Source organism: Callithrix jacchus, chromosome 14 (genome assembly GCF_049354715.1).
Source record: "Callithrix jacchus isolate 240 chromosome 14, calJac240_pri, whole genome shotgun sequence".
NCBI lineage: Eukaryota > Metazoa > Chordata > Mammalia > Primates > Cebidae > Callithrix > Callithrix jacchus.
In genome coordinates this window covers 51,533,760-51,557,331 of record NC_133515.1, presented here as the reverse complement: position 1 = coordinate 51,557,331, position 23,572 = coordinate 51,533,760, and the positions used below count along the sequence as shown (strand labels likewise).

Sequence of the window (23,572 nt, the reverse complement as noted above, 5' to 3'; positions counted from 1 at the left end):
CTGGAAAACTGGTTTCTACAAAATGATCAACAGGTACAAATGAGTGAATGATGCTCTATTACAGGGTAACATGAAGATAGCCTGGAACATGGTACAGTGAGCTGCCACATAAGCCAGCTCTGAGAATTGAGTGTCATATTGTAGAGGAAAAAGGATAAGGTTTAGAATTAGATGGCCTAGATGAAAACCCAAGCTCTAATACTTGCTACTTGTCAAACAGTAGGTCACTCAGTTCTTCTGAACCTCAATAGCATCTTCTATAAAGTGAGGTGTTATACCTCACGTGGTTGTTAAAAATGCATGAATAAAAGGCTGATGAAAGCACTTTTAAATTTTTTTCTAATGACAAAAGTAATACATGTTCAAAGCAAGCAACTTACACAGCAGAAAAATACTCAGAAAAATGCCAAAGAAGAACTCATAATCTAACCAATCAAGGAGAACAGATAGTATTTCAATATGTCTCTCAATTATTTTATATGTATGGGTGTGTGCACGCATGCACATACACACACAAATACACTTCTTTTTAAACAATAGCATCTTGAATGTTCATAATATTTTTGTAGGCTGCATTTCTACTTAGCAATAATAAATTTCCCATGCCAATAGTCTTGATCCACGTGCTTAGAAAAACACTTAAAACCGTAAAAGGCCATTCAAATATCAGTAGTTATTATGAAAATATGAATGAATTACTATATTCATTTCTCCCTCAATACACATGAAATCTGAAGTACCCAAAAAGTCTCCCTGCATTATTTTATTGGCAGTTTTCTAAATAAGCTATGAGGTGAACAGAATCCTTTTCTTCTTTTTTTTTCTTTCATGATCTTTTCTTTTTGATAACTAGAAAGACAAAAGTTAAGATGAGATTGCATGCCAGCATATTTTACTTTAAATGACTTTGATTTATTCTCTTCAAATTTGCTTTTCCAGCAATGCATGGATTCTGTTGGGATGTGCTACATATATACCCTCATGCTTTCCATTAACATAAGTTACAAATAATTAACCAGAAGTCTGGACCCACTGCCCTTTTGTTTTCCATTTCCAAGATCTTTTGCTCTCATGAAGAATATATACACATTTTTTATGTACACAAATAGAAAGTAAATTGAATGTCTGATTTGGAAGTGGTACAAAAATGATGAGTGGGCAAGTTAATTTGGTACGAGGATGTTTTGCCCACCTCAGGTGACCTGGATTGAGATTTGGAGATGTGGGAACTCATTCTGACTCTCATTATTCATGCATCTTGAGCAAGTCACTCACCTTCCCTCAACCTTGGTTTCTTCATCTATAAAACGTCAGGAGTAGAGTAGATAATCTCTGAACTTCTAAGATTTTAAGGCCACATTTGGAAAGTCATGTGTGCATTCTGGTGAAACACAGGAGATACAGTGGACAGATATGCCTTAGAAGAGTTCTAACCAGCTGCTTAAATAGTGAAAACTCCTGTGCCACTTATTAATTGCACCCCTACTAGAGATTCCCAAGTGCTCTCACTCCCTACTCCCTCCCCCTTCAACTTCCCTGGCTTATATCCCCCATTCCTCTAAACTCCAGCAACTAAGGGGCCTCCAGCTGTCATTCATACTGATTGGTCAGCGCCCAACTATGTAACCATTTAAAAATATTTTGAATATCACCCTGGATATGAGAAACTCCTTTGCATCTCCACTGCATAAGACATACCTGCTCACCGTAGAGGCTAAATCCATGTAACTAAACCCTGTGGGGCTCACAAAATTGGAGACTATGTTTGAAATAGGCCATTTTTATGGAGGTTGCAGTGAGCCAAGATTGCACAACTGCACTCCAGCCTGAGTCACAAGAGCAAAACTTCATCTCAAAAAAAAAGAAATTGGCCATTTTTACATGTAATGGGTAAAAGTAAAATGAAAACCTTAACTGAATTTTATGAGTTTTAACAACAATCATAAATTAGATATATTTATTTTTCTAGGTGTACAGGTATTTTATTGTTTTAAAAAATAAAGGGAATTTTAAAAAACTTTGGTTCTAGACTTCAAAATAACAGAACATACGAAGTGTTCTTTTTTTTAAGCCTCTTTATGGAGGTATAAGTCACATAGCATAAAATTCATCCATTAAAAATATGCAATTCAGTGATATTCAAAGAGTTTTGCAACTATCATTGCAATCTAATTTTAGAATATTTTTATCCACCCCAAAAAGCACATATTCCTTTACAGCCACTCCCCATTCCCTTCTGCCCTCAGCCTCTGGAAACCTCTAATCTAGTTTCTGTCTCTATGGATTTGCCTACTCTGTGTATTTCATATAAATAGAATCACACAATATGTCAATTTTGTGATTAGTTTCTTTCATGTACTATATTGTATCAAAGTTATGAGTGCATTTTTGATATCTGAATCAAGTTGAAACCAGAAGCAATCTTGGGCAAAACTTGAAGCACACAGTAGTAACATTCGGTTTCCGTACCTTCTGACCTCTTCTTCTAGATCCAGCTCCACCCTAGCCCCCAGGCCTTTCCTCCCCAGGCAGTTTCCCAATTTTGGTATTATCTCTTTCTCTACAAACAAATCTCTTGTCAAATATCTGGACCTATGGAGATCTGTTTTATTTTAAAACTCCCTGTAGGTAAGGAAGCATGAGCAGTAAGAACTCAGTGTACTACTCTGCCCAATGTTAATTGCCTTTAGAGGATAGTTCCTTAATAGCAATAATAGTTTTCATTTTGGAACCTTAACTAATGTCTGGGTTCTGCACTAAACGTGTCATTCTTGCTAACCAGGCAGGTGTGTACTAGTATTTTTATTTCACAGGGAAGAAGGAATGAATTCAGAGAAGTAACCCACCCAAGGCAACCCGTCTATCAAATGGCAGTAGCAGGATGTCCATCAGGTGTATTTGATTTCATGGTACAAGCTCTTCATTGCTTCAGTTGCACAACCCAAGACACAGGTTTTTCACATTTTAGTATCTCTGAAATTGGAAGGTTTCTCATAATTGACGGCGTCTTATTATACTAGTTTTTCTTTCTTGGTTTTTCTTTCTTAGTAGCATATAAAATGGTGGTGCCTCTTGCAATCCTTTATGTCTTTGATTTTGATAAAAGCTGGTACCAAACAATATTGACTTTCGAAAGGAACTAGCCTTTAATAGTGGAGTTTTATTAGGCATTAGTGACAGAGGTAAAAAGAGATATTGAGATGGGTTTTGATGGGAAATTCCTTCCTCGATGTAGCAGTGTCCCACATATACAGATGCCGACCTGCTTCTTCTGTGGATAAAAGTGACCTGGTAGGTACTAACCTCACGAGGCCTTAATTACAAACACTGCTCCTTTGAAGTATCTACGTTTTTGCATTTCAGCATAGCGTGCTGACGGTCTTGCAACATCAGTTTACCATTGGACTCATTCAAACAAATTGATTTTAATTGAATTGAATTTTGAGAACATCATGACATTCTTAAATGAGAGGGAGAGAAAAGGACTATCATTCACATGCAATTACTTTTCCTTATTTTCTGTTTCTAATAGCACATATAGATGATAATGTTCCAACTCTAAAAAAGTTGAGGAATCACTGACCTACAGCAAAGTGACGTTAGAATAGATTCCTATTTCCAATGCCTCATGTATTTCTCCTCATGTATTTTCTTCTCACACTTTCTGCCCACATTTTAAAGAAAATGATTATAAATAAATATAAATTTTTGTGCCCAAATAATTCCCCTCCCCAAATTTTGCTTTCTGCTTTCTAGTGGAGGCATTTGAAGTGTCCTTGTAAGGGCAGAAACTGAAGTAAGAGAAAGGAAGGAGGCAGGAGGAAGCATGTAAGTATTCATTTGTAGTTTGGTGAGGTTGCACTCACTTGTGAAGAACAGGTGAGTACAACTTGACCAAGCTGTAAGTCACAGGACTATTGGTTTTCATGTTCTATATGGACATTTGCTCAGCTGACCTGGAGTCAGGGCTGTCTTTTTCTGGACTGATTCCAAATAGAAACTTAAAAGGAGGCAGGGTGTGGTGGCTTACACCTGTAATCCCAGCAATTTGGGAGGCCGAGGCAGGCAGATCACCTGAGGTTAGGAGTTCCAGACCAGCCTGGCCAATGTGGTGAAACCCCATCTCTACTGAAAATACAAAAATTAGCCAGGCATAATGGTGTGTGCCTGTAGTCACAGCTACTGAGGCAGGAGAATCACTTGAACCGGGGAGGCAGAGGTTGCAGTGAGCCAAGATAGCACCACTGCACTTCAGCCTGGGTGACAGAGACTCTGTTTAAAAAAAAAAAGAACTTTAAAAGGAGAGACAGAGAGAGAAAGAGGGTCGGGGGGAGGAGGGATGGAGGAGGAGAGGGGAAGGAGGAAAAGGAGAAAGAGAAAAGGACTATGATTCACTTGCAATTATTTTTCTCATTATTTTCTCTGTCTCTAACAACACGTGTAATTCACTCAACAGGCATATTTTCAATGCTAAGTGTCAGGCATTATGCTGAAATCAGGTGACTCTAAGGAGACAGGATATATCCAGTTTCTCTCCCTTGGCACTTTCAGTTTAGTGATGACAGACACCAGAAAAAATGACTGCACAAATATATCATTACAAAATGTGACAAGTTCTACGTAAAAAAAGAACATAAGCATGAGCATAAATAACAAGGGAAGAACAATAGCCTGGCAAGGCCTGCCTTCCCTGAGAAAGTGCTATGTTGGGCTGAAACTGAAGGATGTGAAGATATGGTCCTCTCTCCATGGAGAGAGAGGAATTGAAGAGGAGGACCTCGGAGTGGGGAGGTGGGTCCTGTTTATGGAACACAGCCCAGAAGGGTCTCAGGAGGGCAAGGATGTTCTGAGAGGAGTGGAGAACTGGGTCAGACCTGCAGTGTCTCACAGGCCACATGAAGGATTTTTCCCTTTATCTTGTGAGCATTGGAAAGCCACTGAAGGATTCTAAATGGAGATGGGGAGGGGGCTGGTGGTAACATGATCACACAGTACTTCTAACAGCTCCCCGTGGTTGCTGTCTGAGAGCAGATTGGAGGATTGTTCATGAAGGTAAGGACTAGACATGGATTCTTGCCCCACTTGACCAGACACTGGATGACTGAGACAATGCATTGACGTTACCTAGTTGTTGGTTTCTTAATGAGGTTAATAATGTCTGTTATACCTAGCTTACAAGGTTGCTGTGAAGATAAAATAAAATGGTGGCTAGAGAGGTGTTCTGAAGAAGTTCAAAGTGAGACACAAATACAAAAAATAATTGAGGATGGCAAAGCCCCACATAGTGAGGCTTTTGTGGTAATAATTACAACAAAACAGCTACCACTTATTAAATACATATTTTGCAGTTAGTGCTCACAGTCACAATATGAGAAAGGTATTGGTCCTAATTTAGAGCTGAGCAAACAGACTTAGTAAGTTAAACAGTTTTCCCAAGGTCGCAGCTGTCTAGCATTAGAACCAGGATTCAAACGCAGGTGTGCTGACTCTTAAACCACCTCTCAAATCACTCTTCTTACATCTTCAATGTTTTTCTCTTCACTGATCACATTTATTGTGAGAACTGCAGAAAGAAAAAGTTAAAATGGTTAACTCATTTTGTCCTCACATCCTGTTTATGAATGTGCCTTAGTTGGACAACTGGAACAATAGCAGATAAGAGCCAAATGTCAACAAGTAAGCAAGTCAAGCTCTTCACTAGACTTGGGAGAGACTGGATAGTATTTTAGCAGTGAAACCGCTGGTTATGATTATTCTGTGTTATTTACATGACACCAAGTAAGTTTGCTTAAAAATTTTTTCATTTGAATGTTTTGGCAAAAATGCTGTCATCCAGACAAGCAGAATAGGACAGATACACACACACACACACACACACATTCACAATGGAATTAGGATATATATTTATATATACTAATTTGGATTATATATATTTATATATACTAATTTGGATTATATATATTATATATACATATCCACAGTGTAACTTGGCCTGGTATATATATCCACAATGGAATTGGGCCTGGGTTCTGAACTTTGGACTATTCATGAGCTTAAATGTACAGCAAAGGGTCAAATATCAGAAATTCTAAGTTGTCATATGCTCCTGTTTCCTTACACCAAACTAAGCCAGTTTTGATGAAAAAAAATTGTATGATGTGGAGTGTAGATAAAAGAGCAAACAGACTTCTTTTAATAACATGAGATTTAGGAATTAAACATAGCAGGCAGAAGATCCTGTAGGAATTTCAAGTGATATTTTATGATGGTTCACTAAAGGATGTTTTAAGCCTTGGTTTACATAGCATGCTACTTTATATAGTACTCTTTATTCTTGGGATCCCTGCAACAGGAGATATTGTATTGATATAGATAATCATCTCTGCTTCCTTCCTATCTGGCCACATGGGAAGGGAATAAACAAAAATAATATCTAGCTTATAGGAAAAGTCGGAAATAAGTTTTAGAAGAGTAAAGGCCAGTACAAAAAGAAATACGATGTAGTGAATATTTTGAGTAGTTCAGTCTTATACAATGGATCTCCTAAAAGATAAATACAAGTTGAAAATATATCTGAATGTTTTAACAGAACTCTCAAAGAATTACTAATGTTATGTCCTTTTCAAGGAATTATCTACCATATTTCATAAAATATCCAAGGGTCTTACATTTATTTATCACTTAGTCTTTCTTTAGTCACATAATTAGTGGTTGTTCTATTCATTACACATTTATGAAGCAGATGCCAGAGACTTTCGGCATTTAAACACTACAAAAAGAGTTCTTGCCCTTGGCTACTTAACATTTGGTTGGAGGGGCCAGATATCTAATATTATTACAGGACAAAAGCAATACAACAACTCAAAAACAAATCCCAGCCTCCTCTGAACAAGGAGGTATACTGGTTTAGAGTTTGTTGTAACCAGATCACTCACTCTCTAACTTTTTAGATGTTTGTTTCTACTTGAAAAGAAGTACTGATATATGTATAAAGCAGGAGGAATTAGTAATAACACAAACACCATCTCGTTCTGCTAAAATATAGTCTAAAGCTATTCTGTTATTTAGCACTACTTGTATTAATGAAAAACAGTTTTTTTTTTTTTCATTTTGTAAGACAAGTACTATGAAGATATTGGCCATACGATGTTGAGGCCACAAGCTGGGGAGAGCAGAATTGCAACATTTCATAGAAAAAATAATTAGAAGTTCTTGGTTCAATCCAGAGGGGAGTGGGTGGAGATAAAGAACAAAAGGGGGGAAAAGCCAGTGAGATGAAAGGGAACTGGTGGTAGGCTAAGGACCCCGTGATGCTTACATGCTATCTTGAAATAGTTTCCATCCTTGTGACTCAAATTCTTCTTCCTTTGACTCTTTCCCCAAGTGCTGTCTGTAGTATTTTACTCTTTTCAAGGATACTTTGTGCAGAGGAGTAGTTTGTCGTTGTTGTTGTTATTGTTGTTTGTGTGTGTGATTGCCAAAGAAGGAGCTGAGTTTTACATAATGGATCTTAAAGAGGGCACCTAAGGAAGCAGGAGGGAGAGGAGGCCCTGAGAACCTATGGCTAGGAGGAGCTCCCAGAAATGTTAGAGGATCATTACCATGAAATGTTATCCAGGTCTCAGAGGAAAAGAGGAGCAGCTGACATCCAGTTTATACAAATAAAGAAGATATGATCCCCACTGATGGTGTGTGTGTGTGTGTGTGTGTGTGTGTGGCATTTTCATCTAAACCTTGGAGGAAATCATGTTTTGGGATTGGTGGCAGGATGTCAGGTGGGCAACAGAGAGAGGCCTCCTAGCATGAACAAGAACATCTGCAGATGCACACATTCTCACACACAGTGTATAAATGAGAATATTTTGGCTACAGCTGAAGATTCATTGTTTCCATATCTCTTCTTTGCCTTGAAGGAATACATTTTTAATTCTTCTTCAATTTGATGATGATTCAGTAAGAAATAAGGCCCCAGATCAGTGATTTTCAAACTTGTTTTTAAACAACAGAATCTTACCTTCAAACAAAATTGTATTCCAAACTGCAACATGTAAAACAGATAAACTCAGTTGCCCTGGTTAAGAGGGTGAAGGTCTTTCTTTTTGTGCTCCCTCATACCTATCCCTCGGCATTCCTGGGGCTCTATAGAGCACAGCCCCAAAACCACCACCCTAGAACAAGAAAAATGAGACTGTCTCATTGGTCTCCTTTCTTGATTAAAATATGTTGATCTTGCCAGGAGAAATTCCATTCAGAAGTTTGTGCCAGAAAATGAAAAAGGTCGATGATATCTAGTGCTGGCAAGGGAATGGAAAAATGGGCACACTCAGACACTCTTGGTGAGAGTATAAATTTGTGCAGACAGTGCATCAAAATTTTAAATATGTAAGTGATGTGATCTTATAGTCCTAGAGGCTGATGATATAGATGGATTTCTACAAAAAAGTATATGTACAAGCATATTCATTGTATACAACTGTAAAATCAGAAACAAATAGAAGAACTGTTAAATAGATTATGCTACCTCTTTATAATAGAATACTGTAGTCATTAAAATGGAAGAGATTTATATAGAGATAGAGAAGGATGTCTTTGATACACCATAAAGTGAGAATGCAAGTTACAAAGAATATAGTTAATATAATACTTTTTTTAAAAACAAGCAAATAAAACCCAAATTCTATGTAAACTGTAAGTACTTTTAATTTCATAGAACAAAACCCCTCTAGAAATAAATTGTCAGTCTCCAGGGGTATGGTTTACTTCTATATAAGGGGAATAGAGCTATATAGGTAAGGGAGATATACACTTTTTACCTTATAGATATTTGTATTATTTGGATTTTTTACAAAGGACATACAGTAACTTTATAATTTAAAAAGCAATGATAAGAAAGATTAAAAATAGCACCATAAAATAATTTGCTTGTTTTCAAAAATGGGTAGATTTCTTCTTTTCTGTCAGTAAAGTGCAAATAATGTACGCTGTTCCCCTTTTTTGCCTTGGCTGCCAGGAAATCCAGAGTCAACTTTGAAGCCTGAACCTAGCAGTGGCATTGACCTTTAGATCTAGAATATTTACATTTTCTCTCTCTCTCCTTTTTTTTTTTGGTCCTACTTTTCTATTCCCAGTTCTCCAACTTTTTTCCAAAGCTTTCCAGGCTCTTTTTCCAAAACAGATAGGTTATATAGAAAGAAATGAACTCTGAACCCCTTACTCTCAGCAGCCTGCATTTCTCAGTGAATACCAAACTCTCCAGGGTCAAATGTGAGCTAAGAAGTGAAGCATTTATACTTCATTCAGCTGTGGTTATTCTCACATAGGATTTGAGGTGTCTGAGGGCAAGAATCTGTACTCTTACAGATACATCAAACACTTGGCTTTACCTTGGGGTTTCACTTTGCCTGTACTCCAAATTTAAGAGGTGCAAAGACAGGCAGGGGCCTCATGTGACAAGTCTTATCCTCAGTCTGTAGATGATAAGAAACCACTGAGGGTTTTAAAGTAAAGAATTAACTGGATCTGAATCATGTTTGAAAAAAAAAAACTGGCAGAGGAGAAAGTAGACTGGCGCATGGAAAGGCAGAGATGCTCATTAAATACCTGTAACGTGGTTGGAGAATTGAAGGTTAAATGACCAAGGTAATTTTAAGGTCTTCATTTATTGGAAGGGCGTGTGCAGCATTTGTTAGTACTACCTGGGTGGATCACTTGGTCTGAACATAGGCTAGTAAGGCCCATATCATAGGGCCAGTTAGATTAAAAAAAAAGAAAACAAACATCTGGTTTTGCAGACTCCAATCTTAATCCAGCAAGCCATTTCATAAGAGAGACTGTAAACAGCTCAGAGCATGACACATTGTGGTTTGAAAAGAAGTGAAGGCGGCAGCTTCCCAGGTAACTTGGCAGGTCACATCTTTATTTGTATACAGAAGAGCCAGATCTCTTTGCTAAAAGTGATGAAGACACCTCTGCCTCACCTCTGACAGGGAAACGTAACACTAACAAAGGACACCAGCTTGGGGGTCAGCCTGCTTCAGGCCCTGATTCTGTCACTTATTAACTGTGTGACCTTGAACAACCCCTCAGAGCCGGTTTTTTCATTTATAAATGGAGAGGCAAAAACACCCACTTCCGCGGGTGGGAGAGTAAAACAGAGAAAGCATGTTAATCCTCAGGGATAAGTGTGACTTATTTTTTATCTTATTAAAAAAAATGCAACTATGTAACTCCCCCCCCATTTAAGAATGCAGTTTTTTGTTATTTATTAACTCAAATAGCCTGGGGGTGTGTGCTTTGGGTCTTTTGCACACTGAACAGCTTGCAGAACAGCTGGTCTTCTTCTCCCTTTAGATCTGGGGGTGGGGAAAAGGCACAGAGATGATAATCACCTGTCCTGGGACTCATACCACGCAGGGAGTGGGGCCACCTCCTTTATCGCCAAAGCCCAGCTCAGCCCTTGACTCTTGCCGGCGTCTATAGCGCTGAACCTACCCCTAAAGGATTTGAGGTTGCAAGCCTGGGCACCATCCCCGCCCCACTCTTCGCGTGCGTGGCCAGCACTCCTGGGCTGTTGCGGGTAATTCCTGTGCAATCCGCAGGGGCGGGTCCCCCATCGCTGCTTCAGGCCTGCGGGCTCTGAGAGTCCTGCCCACTGCTGAGCAGGCATTGAAGGAATCAGTGACTCAAAAACGTCGCCAAGTTAATATTGGTATTATGTGTGGATTATATTTTAAATGCACTGGAATCAGGGACTTCGTTGTTAAAACAATGTCCATATTAAACCTTCCTCCACCATGCCTAACAAATATGGGGGTTCTCAGCTCCTTTCTGTCCCTGCGCAGCCCAAGAAGTCCCTTGGCTGGGCGTGGCAAGATGGAGAAGGGAGAAATAATCCAGGTTCTAGTGAAAAATGTCCTCACGACTGGTAGGTAGAGTCGCTGTCAACCCTCAGTTCTCCCAAAAGGCGGGATCCTTCCTTCTGCTCAGTCTGCTCCCTCTCTCCTCGCCTCCCCATAGGACGCGGGAGGTGGGAGTCACTGCGCCCCCGGGGACGCCGCCCACGCTGTGTCAGGTTGTCCCCCAGTGCGCGTGCTGTGGGTTACTGCCGCGTGACTCACCCTTGTCCCTCGTTCCCGGGTGAACAGCAGAAGCGGGTAGGGGAGAGCGCGCTGCCCTGACAGGGGCACCCCGTCCCCACTCCCAACTCCATCCCCGCCGCCAACTCCACCTCTAAAATCCAGCCTTCGCGGAGCCGGGGCGCTAGCCAGTCTCTTTACTTGGCGGCAGGTAGTGTGGGAGTGCGAAGGAAGGGGAGGATGCGGCGAAATCAAAGTACTTTTGTAGGTCAAAGTTATTCCTGGGGTGTCCTTGGCTTCAGGGGATGGGCCAACTCCTTGTAAAGTGTGGTTATATGAGTACAAATACACACACGCATTTCTCTGGGGCCATTGTCAAAGGGATCAGTGACTCAAACATGTTAGTAAATTAAAATGAATATTATGTGTAGCTTCTATTTCAAATGCATTGAGATCAGGGACTTGATAGTTAAAATAAACATACCCGTCCCCTCACCCCAAAAAGTTCATTTGAACCTCTTTTGGGCGGGGTGCAGTGACTCATGCCTGTAATCCCAGCATTTTGGGAGGCTGAGGTGGGCGGATCACAAGGTCAGGTGTTCAAGACAAGCCTGGCCAATATAATGAAACCTCATCTCTACTAAAAAAAAAAAAAAAAAATTAGCCGGGTGTGGTGGCGGATGCCTGTAGTCCCAACTACTCAGGAGGCTGAGGCAGGAGAATCGACTGAAGTCAGGAGGCCTAGGTTTTAGTGAGCCAAGATCAAGCCATTGCACTCCAGCCCCAGCAACACAGTGAGACTCCGTCTCAAAACAAAACAACAAAACAAAACAACCTGTTTTCACCATGCCTGACAAATATGGGGGTTCCCAGCTACTTTTCCCTTTTCAAATATAAATCTGTAAGGAGTACTCAAAGATCCCCGAGGCCTGTGATAGGTCATCTTCGCCTTTGCTGATGTGTCCTACTTAAACATTCCTGGAAATATGTATTTGCTGTGCAAAACAAACTCTATTATCTTATTGCTTTCAATAGCAGATGAGAAAAATGGGAAAGAATCTATATTTATAGGGTTCAACCATATGCCAGGCACCTTTTACAGGATCTTTTTTCATCTGTGTGTCTTCAATCCTCATTTCACATATGAAGACATGGAGGCAAAAGCGATCAAATAACCTGCCCAAAGTCATGGTATTTGAATCTAGACCTCAAAACCCTTTGGATCCAAAGCCAATACTATTTTACTCTGCCAAGAGTTCCCTGAAGGGAAAATTGTAATTACTTGTGAAATTTACATTTTAATACTCAAACATTTTAAGCCCACCCCCCACCCCTCTTTAAATAGTGTTTGTACTGTCTCATTGTTATGAGACATCAGTATATAGGAGGTGGGATCTCGGTACTTCCGCTTAATACCTCTGGTCTCTGGTGTCGCCTCTTTTGGAGATCCCTCTCTTCAGTGGAGCCTGTTCCATGCCAAAGATATGGGACTTAAAGGGTTTTCTACCACTGCAAGCTGCAGTGGTAGAAAGCAAAGTAGTCTGACATCTCAGAGTACCCAGATTAACCTCTGCCTAGTCTATCCCCTTGCATGTATGTTTGAGTGGCATTATTAAAGGTCCCCTTCTGTCACTTTAGCTTTGACATATACCAAGTCTCTGGAAGGGGACGGGGTAAAACAAAATTTGTTTTTGTTAAGTATTTTTTGAAGGAGTGTATGGATATGAGAAAATGGATATAGTGGGAGAGGATGTCCTAACTTTAAACTCAAAAGCTGGAATTTAGATTTATGTGATAAACTGGTTACGTTGGTTATCTATTCTCATGTGGGAAAAGGGGGTCCTGAGGAAGCCTTTAAGGGATAACATATCTTGAAGAAAGAGTGATGTAGGCAAACTTGACCCAGTAACAAAATCTGAGTGACAGGAAGGGAGGAGAACATACATCTTAGCGTTTGCCACCAAAGAGTGACTCCCCTGGTGGTCAGTTTGGTCAATATCCAAGAATCTCAAGAGAATAGAGTCATATCCACCCTGGGTAATAGCTGTCCCTACACCAATCAACTCTGACCAAAATATAGGATCATATAAGAACATGTGAGGAATGAGGTGGGCCATGCAGAGGGGCTTCTGGAGAAGAAGAGAAAGTGCTGAGCAGGAATCTCATAGATGTTTTCCAATTAAGCCCCTAGCAGAAGCCATGCCTGGATCTGAAGTTTAGCTGTCATTGCCAGCCAATGCACTGACTTCATCATCAGTACATTTGAATAAGTATAAAAGAGGTACAATTGGTTCTAAAAAGACTGTTCAAAAAGCCAACAGTGTTCTGAGTTAAGACAGTGAATTGAAGGTATGTATAGTAGTCCTCTCTTATCTGGAGTTTTGCTCTCTGTGGTTTTAGCTGACCCAGTTAACTGCAGTCTGAAAATATTAAATGGAACATTCCAGAAATAAACAATGATAAGTTTTAAATTGCATGTCTTTCTGAGTAGCATAATGAAATCTTGCCCTGTTTCATTCTGTCTAGCATGGAACGTGAATTATCTGTTTGCCCAGCATATTCATGCCGAATATGCTACCTGCCTGTTAGTCCTCAACATCCTCTGCTCCTGACATCCAACCATCAACATCGTCATGACTTAATGAACTAGAATCACCTGAAGCAGATGATTCTCCTTCCTACTGTCAGAAGGTCAATAGTGGCCTAATGCTATATCACAATGCCTACATCACTCACCTCTCTTCATCTCATCACGTAGGCTTTTTTTCATCTCATAGCATCACAAGAAGGGTAACTACAGTACAATAAGATGTTTTGAGAGAGGCAGTCCCATAACTTTTATAATACTATATAATTATTCTTAGTTATTTCTATTAATCTCCTACTGTGCCTAACTTATAAATTAAATTTTATCATAGGTATGTATAGGAAAAAATACAGTTTATATAGGGTTTAGTACTCTCTGCTGGTTTCAGTTATCCACCAGGGGTTTTGGAACGTATGCCCTACAGATAAGGGAGCACGACTATATCTAATTTCACTTTCTCCCGAAGTACCTAAAACCAAATTTTTACTTAAGTAAAACCAAATTTTTACAAAAGACAAACATTCCAGTATAGGAAAAATAGGAAAGATAAGAACAACACAGCATTGGAAGCTGGAAAGCAGATGAACAAGCCAAAAAAGCTGAGTCCTAAGCTGGCTTCAAACCACGGAATCTTCAAAAAGTTCAGGAACTGGCAGCATAAGGTACACCTGGGAATTAAATAAAGCAGAAAAATAACTTGAGAAGCAATTGGATTCCTAGCTGCCTATTTACTCTTCATGGTGCTTGGTAAATGTTGCTCCCCTGTCCCAACAGAAGTCTGGAGTTTTTGTGTTTGTAGGTATGGTTGAGAACAGGACTTCCTACTGAGGGGAGAAATGAGTTCATATATTCTGACTCCCCACCCCTTTTCTTTCACCTGTTTCTCAGTCAAGCCCTCATCTACCAGGCAGGCGATCAGAAAATTCTCTGGGGAATCTGACAAGAACAAGAAAAAAAAAAGGAGTAAAGACACTCACTTCAGAGGTCTGCCAAGAAACTGTACATCTGGATTATCCTTAAGTTCAAAGTCAACAAGCCCTGCCCACTTGTCTAGTGCTTTTAATCAGCATTTTTTAGTGCAGAAAACCAAGGATTACCGAATGATGTGGTTTGGCTGTGTCCTCACCCAAATCTCACATTGAATTGTAATTCCCATAATTCCCACATATTGTGGAAGGGATCAGGTGGAGATAATTGAATAATGGGGGTGGTTTCTCCCATTCTGATCTCAATGAGTTAGTTCTCATGAGATCTGATGGTTTTATAAGGGGCTTCCCCACCCCACCCGACTTTGCTGGGCATTTATTCTTCTCCTTCCTGCCTGTTGTGAGAAAGGACATGTTTGTTTCCCCTTCTGCTCTGATTGAAAATTTCCTGAGGCCTCCTCAGCCCTGCAGAACTGTGAGTCAATTAATGCTCTTTCCTTTATAAATTACCCAGTCTCGGGTATGCTCTTATAGCAGAAGGAGAATGAAGTAATACACCAGATATCTGAGGACAGTCCCCACTGAAAAAGATAGAGACCTAAATAAATACAAGGAAAAGGCAATATGAAGCAATAGAGATTATTCAGGTAGAGGAAAACAAACAAGATTTCCCATATCTTCAGATAACAGACAGATACTGCATATATGAAAGAAAATAGAATGGTATAAAAAAGATCATTTAGTGAATAAAAAAGAGCTCTTAGAAATTTAAAGTCATGAAATTAAAAAATTTAAGACTAGAATGTAAGATTAAAAATTTTCTCGGAAAGTAGGTTAAGGATTTTCTCAGAAAGTAGAACAAAGAGTAGACAGAGGAGAGAAAGGGTAAGGAAATGAGAGGTCTGTTCTGGAAGGTTCACTATCCAAATTATAAGAGCTCCAGAATTGGGGGGAAAAGGGGAGGGCCAGTGGGAGGGGGAGGAGGGGAGGGATAGCCTGGGGAGAAATGCCAAATGTGGGTGAAGGGGAGAAGAAAAGCAAAGCACACTGCCATGTGTGTACCTACACAACTGTCTTGCATGCTCTGCTCATGTACCCCAAAACCGATAATCCAATAAAAAAATTAAAAAAAAAAAAAAAAAAAGAGCTCCAGAAAACCTAAATGTAGCAGAAAAAATTATCAATGAAATAATTGAATAAAATTTATCAGAACTGATGAACAGCAATTGCTAGAACTAAAGGGCCTATATGGATGAAAACAGACCCTGATAAAGGCATGTTGTAAATTTTTAGAACTCTGGGGAAAAAAGAAAATTATGTAAGCTTCTAGAAAGGCATAAACAAGTCACACACACAAAGTTAAGAATCCAAATAATTTCAGACTCTCAGCAATGCACTATAAACAAGACAAGGGAGCAACACCTTTAAAATACTGAAGGAAAATTATTTCCAAGCTAGAACTTTATACCCAGACAAACCATCAATCAAACAGGGCTAGTGAATTATACAGTTCCAGGGAGCAAAATTCAGAATGCAATGTTACACAATAAAGTGGCTCACATTCAAGAATGAGGATAGAACAATGATATTTTCAGGCATTCAAGTCTCAAAAACTTATTTCCCAGGCACCCTTTCTCAAAAAAAATGACTGGGGAATATGTTCCACTAAAAAAGAGTAAACTAGGAAACAGGAAGACATGAGATATAGACAGGGCTGACTTTGTGGATATCGACCCATATAGTCACACAGGATTCTGCACATAGAAGGACCCCATACTTGGTTTAATACTCCACTGTTGTCATCTTGAAATTCTTACAGTTTTTAAACCAAAGACCCCAGGTTTTCATTTTGCATTGAACCCACAAATTATGTGGTCTGATCTTCGATACAATAAGCACATGATCCAGCCCAGGTGAAAGGCAAAAGGAATCCCCATAAGGACAGTGAAGAGAAATTCCAGGACAGCTATCAACAGACAGAGGGCAACTGTTCCAGAGGGGCATAAGACTCAAGAGACAGACATGTTGGTGGCTGTCATAGCCAAGTTTCCACTGCTATTTTACTCTCTTTTTCAAACCCAGGATTGAATGCTTGAGTGAGCTTGCCCAGATTCTTACTGTGTCATGACCATTTGCTAAAAAAGCTCCAGCTCTCTATTCCATACTCTGCTGCTTGCCTTAGTTGAGGACATTCATTGCACCTCACCAGAGTTTCTGCTTAAACCTGCATCTGAGACCTGGAGGCGAGTTAAGAATATAGAGAGCATCCCCTACCCTCTGATCATATTTCTGCCTGACTTCAATACCAGACTCACCTAGGAACATTGGCAGGTTCTCAGACTCCACAGAGCCCTGTGTTTCCTAGGACTGGTGTATGACCTTGCCCACTAACTTCCCCAGAAAGGGGTCTCATAAATGCTTAAAGAAGTGGCGCCAAAATAGACAAATGGGACCTAATGAAACTCCACAGCTTCTGCACGGCAAAAGAAACAGTCACTAGAGTGGATCGGCAACCAACAGAATGGGAAAAAATTTTCGCAGTCTACCCATCTGACAAAGGGCTGATATCCAGAATTTACAAACAACTCAAGCAGATTTACAGGAAAAAAACAAACAAGCCCATTCAAAAGTGGGCAAAGGATATGAACAGATACTTTACGAAAGAAGACATATATGAGGCCAACAATCATATGAAAAAATGCTCATCGTCACTGGTCATCAGAGAGATGCAAATCAAAACCACATTGAGATACCATCTCACGCCAGTTAGAATGGCGATCATTAAAAAATCTGGAGACAACAGATGCTGGAGAGGATGTGGAGAAAAAGGAACACTTTTACACTGTTGGTGGGAGTGTAAATTAGTTCAACCATTGTGGAAGACAGTGTGGCGATTCCTCAAGGCCTTAGAAATAGAAATTCCATTTGACCCAGCAATCCCATTACTGGGTATATATCCAAAAGACTATAAATCGTTCTACTATAAGGACACATGTACACGAATGTTCATTGCAGCACTGTTTACAATAGCAAAGACCTGGAATCAACCCAAATGCCCATTGATAATAGACTGGATTGGAAAAATGTGGCACATATACACCATGGAATATTATGCAGCAATCAGAAATGATGAGTTCGTGTCGTTTGTAGGGACATGGATGAATCTGGAAAACATCATCCTCAGCAAACTGACACAAGAACAGAAAATGAAACACCGCATATTCTCACTCATAGGTGGGTGATGAAAAATGAGAACACATGGACACAGAAAGGGGAGTACTAAACACTGGGGTCTATTGGGGGGAAAAGGGGAGGGCCAGTGGGAGGGGGAGGTGGGGAGGGATAGCCTGGGGAGAAATGCCAAATGTGGGTGAAGGGGAGAAGAAAAGAAAAGCACACTGCCATGTGTGTACCTACGCAACTGTCTTGCATGCTCTGCTCATGTACCCCAAAACCTATAATCCAATAAAAAATTAAAAAAAAAAAAAGAAGTGGATGCTAAGGTTGCAACTAATAGAACTCTGGTTGTTTTTTTTTTACACAACTACTAAATTTTCAAAACGAATCAACATATTGTTTAGATATATAAACATAGATGGTAAAACCATAAAGAAAGCAGGAAATTATTAACATGAAAGTGCAAATTTTTAAAAGTGCAAATTAGTGTTAGCCTCTGGATAATCATGGATGGGATGTAAACAGAGGAGAGTTTATTGGGGGCAGGTGCGTGGGACTTGTTAATATTTTATTCTTAAACTAGGTTAGGTAGTGAGTGCATGGGTATTGGGCTTTTTATGATTTTTGTTTTTTGGGTCTTTTTTTAGATGAGGTCTCACTCTGTCACCCAGCCTGGAGTGCAGTGGTGTGATCTTGGCTCACTTCAGTCTCCACCTTCTGGGTTCAATCAATCCCCCCACCTCAGCCTCCCAAGTAGTTGGGATTACAGGCATGCAGCACAATGCTTAGCTAATTTTTTTTTTTTAATTTTTGGTAGAGATAGGGTTTTGCCATGTTGCCCAAGCTGATCTGAAACTCCTGAGCTCAAGTAATTTGCCCACCTCAGCCTCCCAAAGTACTGGGATTACAGGCATAAGCCACCATGCCTGGCCAGTATTGGGTTTTTAATTCTTCTTTAAACTGTACCTATATTTTAATAAACTCTTCTAAGGTCAGTAAAAAAAATACAATAATGAATGTCAGTGCCATTATCATAGGACAAACTTCATCAACAGCCAATTTGGCCCTTTTGCCACATCAGTCTGCATGGTCCTTTTATCATGGAATTTTGAATAAAAGACCTCAGACCATCTAGTCCAACTTTCTTTTTATCTGTAACCATTATTGTTTTAACTGGCTTTTGGCATATGCTCTTATTGTATAAGCTGCAATATAAATTTATAAGTTCATATTGTTTTAGATGACTCTCCTTGATTTTTGGTGGTGTTTCTGCATTTTTCCTTCATCTGAGTGTTTTATCTTTTCTAAAGGCATGCTTGAGATTTTCTTCATCAGTCTTGATAATTTCATTTCACTTAAATATGGAGGTGGGATGAGGGAGGTGGAAAATGAAGGAGCCATAAAATGTCTTTTACCACCAACATTCTACTGTCTTTACTTCTCTCCCAGAATGTATTCATTTGGATTTATTCAGTTCAATGCAAAGAGCTTGGGGGTGAAGCTGACTCACTGACATATTTCTCAAGTGTTCCATTGGTTCAATAAGTAGCATCCTGGAAGAAATATGAGTTATTGTTAATCATAATTATTCCTTCACCTTTCCTGGAATGCCTTTGAAGACACCAGGCATCAGAAGTATCTGTCATCAAAAGCTCTTTTGTCTGCAGTTTCTGTGATTGCACTCAGCTTGTTCACAGCAGAGAGAGGTTTTTTCCTAAGATGATGGCTTCCCTTCTCTAAAAGGTATCCACTATTTAGCCCGCCTGCAGAAAGGAAGTTGGCACGGGTTCTGAAGAGCCAATCAATCCCTTAGATGTTCTTGGACAAGTGACCCTGTCTTGGTAGCTCTAGAATTTCACCACAATTGCAGAAGTTGAGTAACTTGTCAGCTGGTCATTTGTAACCAATAAACTGAAAAGATTATCCACCTTTACTTACATTTTGGATAAATAGGCAAAATCTGTAATTCTGGAGTTATGTCTTCAGGGCTGATGGCATGGTAGAATCACATCTGGACAAGATTTTGCTGTAGTTCTTGGCATTCCTAGACAGAATAAAAGGCATGAAGGAATTAGAAATCTAAACCAGAACCATGCCTATTAATATAGTTGTCTTCGTGTTATGAGTGAAACATAAACTGAAGCACTGAGGTAAGAGGAATGTTAGTTGTGACTTCTTTTGTCTGCAAAGGATGGAAACTCTTTGGTACAGGCTTAATAAAAAAGGTACTTACAGGGATGCAAGAGAGTCATAGAAGCCAAAGAAAGAAATGCAGTTTTCCCTCAAAATGGGGTTGGAACCAGGAATTAGAAGGACCCAGGGACTCTTTCTCAACTCTGCTCCTCTTTGTACATGAACATCATCTTTATCCCTCTTCGTAACTCAACTTTTCTTTGCTTCTCAGTGAAACACAGCCACTCTTGTGTTTGTTTTATGTTAGTCAGGATAGTCTAGATTATGTTGAAGTAAGAAATAAATCCTGTCCGGGAGCGAAGGCTCACTTCTGTAATCCCAGCACTTTGGGAGGCCGAGGCTGGCGGATCCCTTAAGGTGAAGAGTTTGAGGCCAGCTGGGCCAACATGGTAACATCCTGTCTAAGAATTACCCAGGCGTGGTTGGTGCATGCCTATAATCTCAGCTCCCCAAGAGGCTGAGGCATGAGAATTGCTTGAACCCAGGAGGAGGAGGTTGCAATGAGCCGAGATCATGCCACTGCACTCAAGCTCGGGTGGCAGAGTAAGGCTCTGTCTCAAAGGAAAAAAAGAAATCTTAAACCATGAAGATGTTTTTCCTAACTCATGTCACAATTTTCTATGGACTGAGCAACATTTCTCCATCCTATCACTAGGTGATTTGGAACATGTGGCCTCCAAGGTCACTGTGGTAGGGAAGGAGAAAGTGAAAAGAGATGAGAAATATTTTCAACAGCCAGGCCTAGAATTATCTTATAATCACTTCTATCTATTTCCCATTGGCTAGAAATTCGTCACATGGCCTCAGCCTAACTGCAAGGAGAACTGGGAAATGAGATGAGCATTGGGAAGTCAGTGAGCACTAAAAATCTCAGTCACATATCACGTTTCCAATCAGCAGAAAACCCAGACCAATTAGTCCAAACTATTTGTTTTCTGAGGTTGTTTCTATTTGTTCAAACTCGGAATTCCTAGGAAAGAGACTCTTGCCCAGCAGATGTCTACTCTGACCAATCTGTTCTGTCTTAGAAGCAGGATCATGTTGAAGAGAATGGCTGCCAGGATCCCATCACTTTTAACATATGGCTCAAATGTGGAAGAGAACGACAGCACTCAGAAAGGGTAGGCTTTTCAGACAATCGTTAGTGTCCACTATGTAGAGCATGTTTTATTTCTGGAGCCTCTGAGAATCAATCTTATGCTATTTATACTGTTTCTCAATAATAGTGTCTGTGTTTTAGGGAATACCTTATTTTAAACATGAAAGGAATATAGTGAACCTGCTTAGAGGAGTTAGGACTTACTGCTCTTCCCTCTAGAAAATTATTCACAACACCTACCTTTGGAAATAAGGTACCTGATTTGTGAGGATGGTTACCAGACTTACAAATGTAGAAACCATTTTTCCGATCTCAGTTGAGAGCTGCTACTAGAACACAAAGGTAGCACTGGAGTCCTTCCAAATGGATCCCCCAGTGGTAGTCATTAGGATTGTACCAAAGATTCTCATTCTTTTCTCTTTCTGGATATGTTGTAAGATTGCACACCCCTGCCTCCTTTGTAATCAGATGTGGGCATATGACTTGCTTTGACCAATGAAATGGAAATAGAAGGGACATGTGTCACTGGTAGGAAGAGGCTTTAAGACCCCCTTCATGATTCATCATACTTTCTTCTCCCGGCTCAGCTGATTGTAGAAGCGTATATTGATATGGAATTGTTCGGCCTGGATCTCCCTGCCTACTGGACATCTAGCATGAGCAAACAATGAACTTTTCATTGTGTTGAACCACTGAGCCTGGGGCTGTTTGTTACTGTAGATAACCTGATCCATCTAACCACTCTATCCTCATATGCAGCCATCCATACCACAAGGGACCCCCACCAATATACATAACCATCTGTGGCAGTCCTGCTCCAAATAGAGTGCCCTTCGTTCTCTACACTATCCCTTAAAGGACCAGTTATATGGTTTATACCAGCTTGGCGGTAATTTCCATACTTGAGTTCATTTGTATGCCCCCTTACTGCAAAAACCATAGGAATGATAGGGCCATGGATATTTTAAATGGGAAAGTGTTTGAATTTGGAGGACTACAGGATAGATTATATTTGAAACAAATATTTAGACACTCCTCACTGCTGTCACATTTCAGAAGGATAGGCTGATTCACTATGCTTACGGCAGGCTGCCTGCCACAGACCATGCTTTGTTAGAGATTAGGTGAAGATGAAGTGCTAAATAGAGAACAAGGAAGAGCATGAGACATTGCTGTAGTTCGATGCAAACAAAGCCTGCTTGTCTATCTGCAACAACTGTAACATCCTTCACAGGCTCCAGACTAATGAGCCACACTTTAACTCACTTTCTAACAAGATGTGTTTAAAGATGTTCTCAGGTCAAATCAAGAAACAGGTATGATTACTTATTAAAGAACCAAATTTTACTTTAGTCACTAAAGATAAGAGACTAAAAGATGTGTGGCGGTAAAGAGGAAATTCTAGGGTTCCTTCAATACAAGTAGGATGCTGCATATGACCAGACAGGTTTTCTAAAAATCTTAAGTAGTAATGGCACAAGCCAAGGAGTGCCTTGAAGACATCAGAGGTGAAGGTAAGCAGTGAAAACTGCCCGAGAGTAGCAAAAAAAAAAGCAGCCCCTTGACTGAAGTCCTAAACCTGCACACTTGATTGTACCTCTCCTTCTCAGCATTCCCCAGAACGCTTATTCCCCAACTTGACTTTAAGACTCCCTACTGATGATACTGGCACTTCTCCAAAAAGGCTTAGGATCTTCTTTGTGCATGCTGTCCTAACCCTGGTCATCTGCCTTTGGGATCAGCAGCAGGCCTGTCTTCAGCTCAGGGCCCCGGGCAGCCCACAGCCTGTGTACAAGTGAGAATAGCTGTCCCATCTTCCTTGCAGATGCAGCCATGAGTCAAGATATTCATTCTGGAGAATAGAACACAGACTAGGACTGTGGTCTGACCCTGAGATACAGGGTCGACCCTGAGATACAGGGTCCAACCTGAGGTACAGAGCCCAACCTGCACATGTATACCCAAAAGCCTTGCTCATTTGCCTGCTACCCTTGAATTCTTTCATTGTTAAGCCTAGGAGTTGCAGTGTACAAGTTTGGAACTTGGCACACAGTTTCCCAAAATTGCTTTGATAAGGAGAAGGAAGAGGAGGGGGAAAAGAAGAATAATAACAAAAGTTGTTATAATTATTGTTAATCATTAATAATGATTATTAATCACTATTGCAATTAGGTTTCTAGTATATTCCTTGAAAGGCCAATTTAATGAATAATATTGATGAACTGTCATACTAATAATATAAGTTTAAATTTTTATTCCTGGGTGCAAGGGCTATAAACTCAAAACTAAAATGGAAAGAGAAGGAGATGAGGAGGAAGAGAGGGCAAGAGGGCAGAATGTTAATGCTTTCTTGCTTGGGTCTCATGTTAAAATTAGTGATGTTTGCTTTGGGCATTTTTCTACCTCATTTCTACACCTTTCCTAGGAGGTCCTGTGACCTGATTGTGTACACACACACACACACACACACACGCCATCCCACTTCTAGAAGTATGCCATGTTCTAGAATTATCTA

At 40.1% G+C, this 23,572-nt stretch overlaps 1 protein-coding gene across 1 annotated transcript in view; it reads right to left on the bottom strand.

The window, feature by feature from the left end:
• Nucleotides 1-3,408: 3,408 nt before the first annotated feature.
• Nucleotides 3,409-23,572, bottom strand: part of LOC144579123 (uncharacterized) — a 137,260-nt gene continuing 117,096 nt past the window's right edge. Inside the window, exons 3-4 of the mRNA XM_078348364.1 lie at nucleotides 19,704-19,809; nucleotides 3,409-5,563 (exon numbers count right to left, since the gene is read on the bottom strand). Coding sequence (XP_078204490.1) covers nucleotides 19,740-19,809 — 70 coding nt within the window. The 3' untranslated portion in view covers nucleotides 3,409-5,563; nucleotides 19,704-19,739. The remainder of the gene's footprint in view (nucleotides 5,564-19,703; nucleotides 19,810-23,572) is intronic.